At 37.3% G+C, this 8318-nt stretch overlaps 1 protein-coding gene across 4 annotated transcripts; it reads right to left on the minus strand.

Annotated features, from left to right (window-relative positions):
• Positions 1-1995: 1995 nt before the first annotated feature.
• On the minus strand, positions 1996-3725 carry LOC133288579 (F-box protein At5g50450-like). Of its 4 annotated transcripts, none has more exons than XM_061486402.1 (4): positions 3439-3725; positions 3166-3328; positions 2768-3087; positions 1996-2686 (listed from the first exon to the last, which is right to left on the minus strand). In XM_061486402.1, exons 1-4 carry the CDS (start codon positions 3585-3587, stop codon positions 2335-2337), a joined length of 984 nt encoding a protein of 327 aa, XP_061342386.1. In that variant the 5' UTR covers positions 3588-3725; the 3' UTR covers positions 1996-2334. The 4 variants fall into 4 exon arrangements, with proteins under 4 accessions (XP_061342386.1, XP_061342371.1, XP_061342380.1 ...); XM_061486387.1 differs by having other exon boundaries at positions 1996-2180; positions 2288-3087; XM_061486396.1 differs by having other exon boundaries at positions 1996-2209; positions 2288-3087.
• Positions 3726-8318: the final 4593 nt, after the last annotated feature.

Genomic DNA, 8318 nt, shown 5'->3' on the forward strand with positions numbered 1-8318 from the left:
AAGCGACACTTTCGATGTGATGAATTGAACATATAATCTCGTCAAAACAAACAAAATTTCAAAAAATATAATAAAAATAACTTTACCATCATTATTATGAAATATGATGTTATTACTGCTAATTAATGTTTGTACCAATATTATTATTAGTTTATTTCACCCATAGATCTATTATGTTGATCAAACAATTATATTTATTTTTATCTTTATATAATTATAATTTCTAATATTTAATGTTGTTCGATATGAACATTAAAAGTCAAGTTGATTTTATGATGATTCTGTCTATTCTGACTTAATCCCTTTCTCTTAAATGTCCCCTTTTATATATGCTATAATAGTAATAGTTATTATTAATGGATATGAGACAGTTACCAACTTGTCAGTTTATATGGATAGAAACCTGAATTAAGGCAACAATTTGCGCTTCCAGGTATATAGGCTCAAAACCTACCAGGTTACCTTATTTGGGTATTAATGCATGAGTTTCTTGGTTATGCATAAGTAAGGCCTATCCGAGTTACAAATCCGGAGCAAATGTAAAAGTATTAAATATAAAAAATTATAATCATACAAAGGTGAAAATAAATATAAAGTATTAAATATAAAAAAAAATATTTTTAGAAAATTAAATCAGAACCGTTGGATCAGTATAATCGATCTGACGATGAAATAAATTGATAGTGACATTGGTAATAAAATTAAATGATAATAATAATATCTTATCTCCATTATTATTTACTAACAAATGGAAATTGATTTATCTTCTTTGTTACGAAGAAATCTAAAATAGGTGCGATTATCAAACAATGACACAACGATTTGAAGCAAGTTAGCTACGGATATTGGTAAAGAATTCCTACAAGTAAGGAGACTAACGTTATTTTTTTATAAATCATGACAACTAACGTTTTAAATTCGTAGGAAACTGTAAGCCAACAGAGATTTCTGTTCAGATAGTTCAACCAAAAATATTTAATGGACGCGTTCACTCTCCGCTACTAAAACGCCAACGTGGATTCGAATTTTCAACTTTACAATGCAGTTTGTCCCCCACATAAATATATTTTCAGTATATTATTAGTATACGGTCAAGTTCGGTGTATTGAATTTATCAAATTATTAATAATAACTAATTATTACAAGAGAAGATATTGTAACAACTAATTAGTGTTACTACCAATTAATTTCACTGTTAGATCAATTATATGGATTCAACGATTATATTTATTTTCATCTTTGTATGGTTATGATTCTCCATATTTAATACGTTATATTTATTTTTATCTTTTTATGGTTATGATTTCTCATATTTAATGTTTTCGCATTAAATATGAGAAATCATAACCACACAAAGATGAAAATAAATATAAATACTAATTGATTATTACAATATCTTATTCCAATAATAATTAATTATCATGATTTATTTAATTAATTATATAATTGACCCAATACATCTAACTTAAATACACTAAATTTATATAAATATTGAGTTTTATTAGTCTCCTTTTATATAAGATAATTATCTTATGTTGTAGAAAGAAAATAGATGGATCTCAATATTACAAAAAAGAAAAAGAAAAAAATGGAATGCAAAGATTGAAATGAAAGAACAAGAAAAGTAATGTAACGTATTAATTGATAGTGTTAAATATGTATCCTAGTGTTAAATGATATCACAAGAAACCAAACCAATATTTTGACTTTATTAATTGATAGTACACTTGAGTTTAATAATGATTATCCATAATTTTATTAATTTAACGTAAATAATATGAGTCTTGTTACTGGTACAAACTCGTTCAAGGAAAAAATCAAAGACAACGATCTCAACAATTTTTTTTTGCTCCCCCCTTTTAGTCACGCAAATCAATGATTTCTTCAGCAATTGCATAATGTATTAAAAATACGTTAATAAATTTTTTCAAATAATATTTCTCCGACCCCTATTATTTTAAAGGAAATGAAGTTAATTTAAAAAAAAATGCGTACCTCAAATAAAATAAGATAAGACACACGTCTCGGTTGTTTTTAAAAGGAGATAGAAAGAAATAAATACCATTCTTTTTTTCTTTTCTTTTTTTGAAAAATAATAATAAAGTCCATATCCTGCTCCAGCTGTCGTATGGGCTCTAGCCGAAGAAAAGAAGTTAGAAAAAGACGTCTTCCTCCATTTCCTTCATTAACAAAAAAAAAAAAAAAAATTCTAAACTTCACTAAGCTTCTAACTATTACAACTAATTCTGAAAGAAATTTCCGAAAAACTCAAGAAAGAAAACTTTACCTAATCTGTACAGAAAATCACGCAGCCATTATTCTTTCTTTTCGTTCTCAATTTCCCATCTCTACAATACCTTCATCGTCACCTACTGCGCCGCCGCCGCCATCGCCGCCTCCAACTCGACCTTCGTTTTCGTCAACCCACAGTTCAACCGGCGAGCACTCCATCTTGTGTCTTAACTTCCAGTCAAGCGCCTGGCAGCCACGCGAGCAGTAGTTCACCTTGCCACAAACAGAACACCGCCGGAACTCTTGCTCCCGCGTCTCGGCACGACCGCACCCAACGTGCGCGCACAGTCTAAGCCCCTCTCCCAAACCCCCACGACCCGACTCGAACCACTCCCTCAGAAACCTATTCACCGGCTGCACCGCACCGTTATAACCGTTTCCGCTGGGTAACGAACTAATCAAACCCGCTCGGCACGCACAGTTCCATAACCGTCGAGCGCGCCACGTCAGCGGATACGAGGAGGAGGAGGATTGCGTGACTGCGCGCATAACGAACGCTAACTCATGCGCGTTGGCTTGGACGAGCAACCGTCGCCCCTCGGCGACGTCCTGTCGCACGCCGTAACCGTCTTGGAGGCAGTGGCCTAACTCGCGAAGCGCGTCGATGTGGCCGAGGAGTGAGGCCCGGGCGCATAGAGCCACGCCGGCTCGCAGATCCTTGTCGCTCTTGGAACCACCGCTACCGTTGAACTGTATCACCGCCAGCGAGTACATAGCCGGCGCGTGCAACCTCATCGCGGCCTTCGCCATCAGAGAAAGCCCGCTCCTTCGGTTTTGCAAACAGTAAAAACGGATCTGAAAATAAAAATAAATAAAAATTCTAACAAATAGATTTCAAATGATTTGGTTACAATAACGTTAATGTTAATATACCATTCCGAGAGTATAGCAGGCATCGGCGTTGCCGGCGTTGGCACAGTGATTGAGGAAACGGTTAGCAGATTCTGACCATTTTTTGGGTTTTACAGCGAATGCCTTAGCCCCGAGTTTGGATAATACCAAACGATTCAGACCTAACCGGCTCAGTCTTTTGCATCTGTACGTTCATTTTTATGGGGAAGATAAAATATTATAAGAAATGAAGATAGCAATAAGATTACAGGGGAAGAAGCATGTAAAATGTGTGTGTGGAAAAGTGGAACTTACGTTAAGAGGATGGTGATGAAATCGGAAGGTGAAGAAGAGATGGAGCTAAGCTTGGATAGGATGAAAATAACAAGATCGTCGGGTATGGCGTCTAAGGGATTGTTTTTGTCGGTGCGGTGATTGTGCGAATATCGGAGTGGCCTTCTCATTTTCCAAATAACTCTTCAATCCAAATATGTACCAAAATTTCACAAAAGGAAAGGTTCAAGGTTGTGTATGTGTGTAATCAATCTGTTTGTTGTTCTCTTTGAATTGAATTTTCCTCTCTCTCTCTCTGTATTGGTACTGTTCGTTGTTCTCTGTAACGGCGCAACAATGCGAGAATGAGACATTTTATAGTGGAAGAGGAGGAGAGGGGAGTGGAGGGTGAGAGACCAGCAAAAAGATAATTGGATGGGGACTGGACCCACGCATCATAAGCTTTTTTTTTTTGGTAGATACATCCACGTATCATAACTTGCACAAGAATATTAACTAGTACGATTCATGGAACAAAATGATCAAAAATTTTATCGGCAAAATGTCGTTGGTTAATCGCTAAAAGAAAAAATTGTATCATTATTTTGTGCTATTTTAGGAGGTGAAAAAATTATAACACGCACATAAAATTTTGTAAGTATCAATTCGAAATAAAACTCTACAATTAAAAAATATTAATTATTATGCAAATCAAATAAAGTTATGCATTCAATAATTGAGTATTTTTATATACAACGATGCATACAACATCAAAGGTATTTTTATATTCAATATAAGGAAGACCAATAGTAAATGTTTCGGATAAGATATTATATTTATTTTGTTTTGTATGCTTATTTTTTTTATATCATTAGATTAGAATATTAACTAAAAGATTAGAAAAAGAGTGAAGGTACGGGGAGAGAGAAATAAAAAAATAAATTGTTTGATCCTATAAATTTATATTGATTGAGATTGTAATATAACTATATTGAAAAAAATAGGTAAAATAGACATGAAAAAAAATATAGGTATAACATCATATTCCTGATTATTTAATTTAATTTAAATATATATATTTGTGTGGCCATCTTAAAAAATAATATATTAATTTTTATAAATATATTTTTATATACATGGTGTATTGAATAAAACTTTAGGTTGATTATTAACTGATGAATGTTACTGATGTATTTAAACTCTAATTATATATGTATGTTATACGGAAGACTTAACATATCATTATAATGAACATTGAAAAATATAAACAATTAAATAAATATATGTACAATATTTATTATATATATGACACTATTTACGTATATGTTGCTATATGTAAATTATAAAATTCTAAATTTGCTTAAACATAAATTAAAATATACATACTTAAATACATAATTATAATATGTAATAACATAAATTGCAAAAAGTAAAGTACTGAATTATAAATTAGTAAATATATATGAGGGGTGATCTTTTCGTCTTGGCTCGTGGTCATATTCTAGCCCAAAATCAGGTTTCTCCGTTCTAGATCTCTCAGATCTGTTTCATTTTTCTTCCATCTTTTTATATCCAGTAGCATCTTTTCCAGCCGTGTATTTATATTCAGCCGCATCTTTTTCGGCCGTGTCTCTATCTCCGTCAGCATTTTTTTTCAGTTGTGTCTTATCTTCTCCAACTATGTGTTGGGTATGGCTCATACTTCACATGATGATGTTGGCCCTAATTGTCGGGGTCAGCAGACCGTAGAGGCTAGGTAATGTTTAGGCCTATGTTTCTATTGTAATTTTCTTAGCAGTTTGGGCTTGGGCCCATGAATAGCTGCTGTTAGGGTTTCTTGTAATCCTATTTATATTTGCCTTGTAAACCGAGAGACTTGTAACGAGTGGCGGTGAGGTGAATATAGTACAGACAAGCTGGACGTAGCCTATATTGGGTGAACCAGGGTAAATCATCGTGTCAATCTCTCTACTCTTATCTCTTTTTCTGTTTTCTCGATTCTGTGTGATTGTCGATTTCCAACAATTGGCATCAGAGCTTTGGTTCTGCGACCAGGGTTCCTGTGACAGATTGGGGTTTCGCGATTTAGGGTTTTTTCTTGGCATAGATAAAACTGCGAAATTGATCTGGAGAGGATGTCGACTGGCCAATCACGGGTCGAGGTTGAAAAGTTTGGAGGAAAAGGGTTCGAGTTATGGAAGCTGAAGACGGAGGCTCTGCTCGTTGACAGGGACGTGTGGTACGTGATCGAAGATGATAAGCCGTCCGTACCAACAAAACCTGTCGGTGAAGAAACGTCAGGTGATGGCGAGTCGAAGGAGTTGAAGGCGTGGACCAGAGACGATCGAAAGGCGCGAAGCCTGATCTGGTTATGCCTGGCTGATAACGTTCTGGTGAACGTAACTTCTGAGAAGACCGCGAAGGATCTCTGGACGAAGCTGGGAAGTCTCTATCAGAGCAAGTCACTCGTGAACAAGTTGTTCCTGCGAAGGAGGCTGTATAATCTGCGGATGAGCGAAGGTGATTCTTTCTCTGCTCATTTAAATGAATTTAATACTATTTGTGCACAACTTTCGTCTATAGACATTAACCTGGACGAGGAAGACAAAACTTGCACCTTGTTGTGTTCACTGCCCAACTCTTGGGAGCACATCATTGTGTCAATTGGTACTAGTGTTAATAAACTATCGTTTGAGACGGTTGTTGCTGCCTTATTGTCTGAGGAGATGAGAAGGGTAGGTTCTGAAGGTACCAACAATGAGGCTCTGGTTGCTAGAGGGAGGAGTGATGACAAATCAAAGTCTGGTCACAGAGGAAGATCGAGGGGACGATCAAAGTCCCGTGATAAATCTGATAAATCTGAAATGAGGTGCTGGAGGTGCAAAAAGGTTGGACATCTGAGAAGGAATTGCAGAAGTAAAAGTGTAGGTCCTGAGAAGCGGGATGATTCACAACCGTCTGCTTCGGGTACAAAGAAGGATGATGATGATAGTACAGGGGACCTGTACATGGCGTTTGACAGTCATAATCACTGTAATGATTGGATTATTGACACTGGAGCATCGTTTCATATGACACCTCATACGGAGTGGTTCTGCACCTATGAATCGTATTTTGGCGGTACAGTTAGAATGGGAGATGACACGACTCATGCAATTGTGGGGCGTGGGAAGGTAAAGCTGAAGATGAGTGACGGGACAGTCAAGAATCTGCCGGGTGTGATGCATATTCCGGGGCTTACCAGAAATCTGATCTCCGTTGGTAGTATGGCAGATGCTGGTATTAATTTTAGCAGTGACAAGTATTCTTGCAAGCTGACTCGAGGAGCTTTGGTTATTGCAAGAGGAGAGCGTCATGGTAAATTGTGGAAACTGCTGGGTAGCACAGTATTCAGTGGTGAAAGCTATGTTTCAGAACAGGCGGAGGAGGACACTGCTATGTTATGGCATAGGAGGCTGGGGCATATTGGAGGAAAAGGTCTGGAGACTCTAACATCAAAGAAGTTGGTGGATGGAATTCCGAGCTGCTCTATGGGGTTTAGATTTTGCGAGCATTGCCTGCAAGGGAAGCAAAATCGGGTATCTTTTGATTCCATAGGAGGAAGAGCTGAGGGGGTTCTGGACTTGATACACAGCGACGTGTTTGGCCCCACACCTGTAGCATCACATGGAAAATCAAGTTATTATGTTTCTTTTACTGATGATTTTTCAAGATATGTGTGGTTATATTTCTTGCGCAGCAAGGATGAAGTGTTCGATAAATTCTGCGAGTTCAAGGCTTTGGTGGAAAATCAATTTGATCAAAAAATCAAGGTGCTGAGAACTGACAATGGAGGGGAGTTCTGTTCAACAAAATTTGACCAGTTTTGTGCGAGCAATGGGATTGTAAGACAGAAGACTACGCCCTACTCACCTCAACAGAATGGGGTGGCAGAGAGGTTGAATCGATCTCTCATGGAGAAAGCACGGAGTATGCTGAGCGGTGCAGGCTTGGCAACTGAGTTTTGGGCAGAGGCAGTGGCTACTGCTTGTTATCTGAAGAATAGATCTCCTACATCAGCTTTGAAGGAGAAGACTCCGTATGAAGCACTGTTTAAAAAAAGGCCAGACGTATCTCATATCAGAGTGTTTGGCTGTGAAGCTTATATGCACGTACCCAAGGAGAAAAGTAACAAGCTTGACAGTAAATCTGAAAAGTGTATCTTTATTGGGTACAAGGATGGCGTCAAAGGTTATAAGTTGTGGAATCCGGATACTAGAAGTGTAACTTACAGCAGAGACGTTGTATTCAGAGAATCTAAGTTGAATCAGATTTTTCCTGAAGCTCCTGAAAAGTCACAGACGGTGGAGTTGGATGTGGGTTTGACAATAAACTCACAGATTGAATTGGAAAATTTGAATTCTGAAGCTACTGAATATAATGAGGTAGAGGATGAATTTTCTGAAACTGAGGCTGAGGTTGAAGCACCAGTGCTGAGGAGATCCACGAGGGAAAGAAGACCATCTGAGAGGTATACACCTGAAAATTATATCCTGTGTGCTAGTGATGATGTTTGTGCATTTAGTATTACAGGTGATGATCCGAGCACTGTAAAACATGCGAGGAGCTCGGAGGATGCCAAACAGTGGGAGGAAGCTATGAAAGAAGAGATGAAGTCTCTGATGAAAAACCAAACTTGGAGTTTGGTGAATCTACCTGCAGACCGAAAAGCAATTGGTTGCAAGTGGGTGTTCAAGAAGAAGGTTGGTGCCAATGGGAAGATTGAACGCTACAAGGCTCGATTGGTTGCAAAGGGATATTCACAGACAGAAGGGGTTGATTATGGTGAGGTATTTTCACCTGTTGCAAAGTTAAATTCCATAAGACTGGTTTTGTCTGTAGCAGCTGCATATGACCTAGAGGTGGAGCAGCTGGATGTGAAG

The sequence above is a fragment of the Gastrolobium bilobum genome, unplaced genomic scaffold (assembly GCF_033153095.1).
Source record: "Gastrolobium bilobum isolate Gb01-03AN ecotype WA unplaced genomic scaffold, APGP_CSIRO_Gbil_v1 utg45580, whole genome shotgun sequence".
NCBI lineage: Eukaryota > Viridiplantae > Streptophyta > Magnoliopsida > Fabales > Fabaceae > Gastrolobium > Gastrolobium bilobum.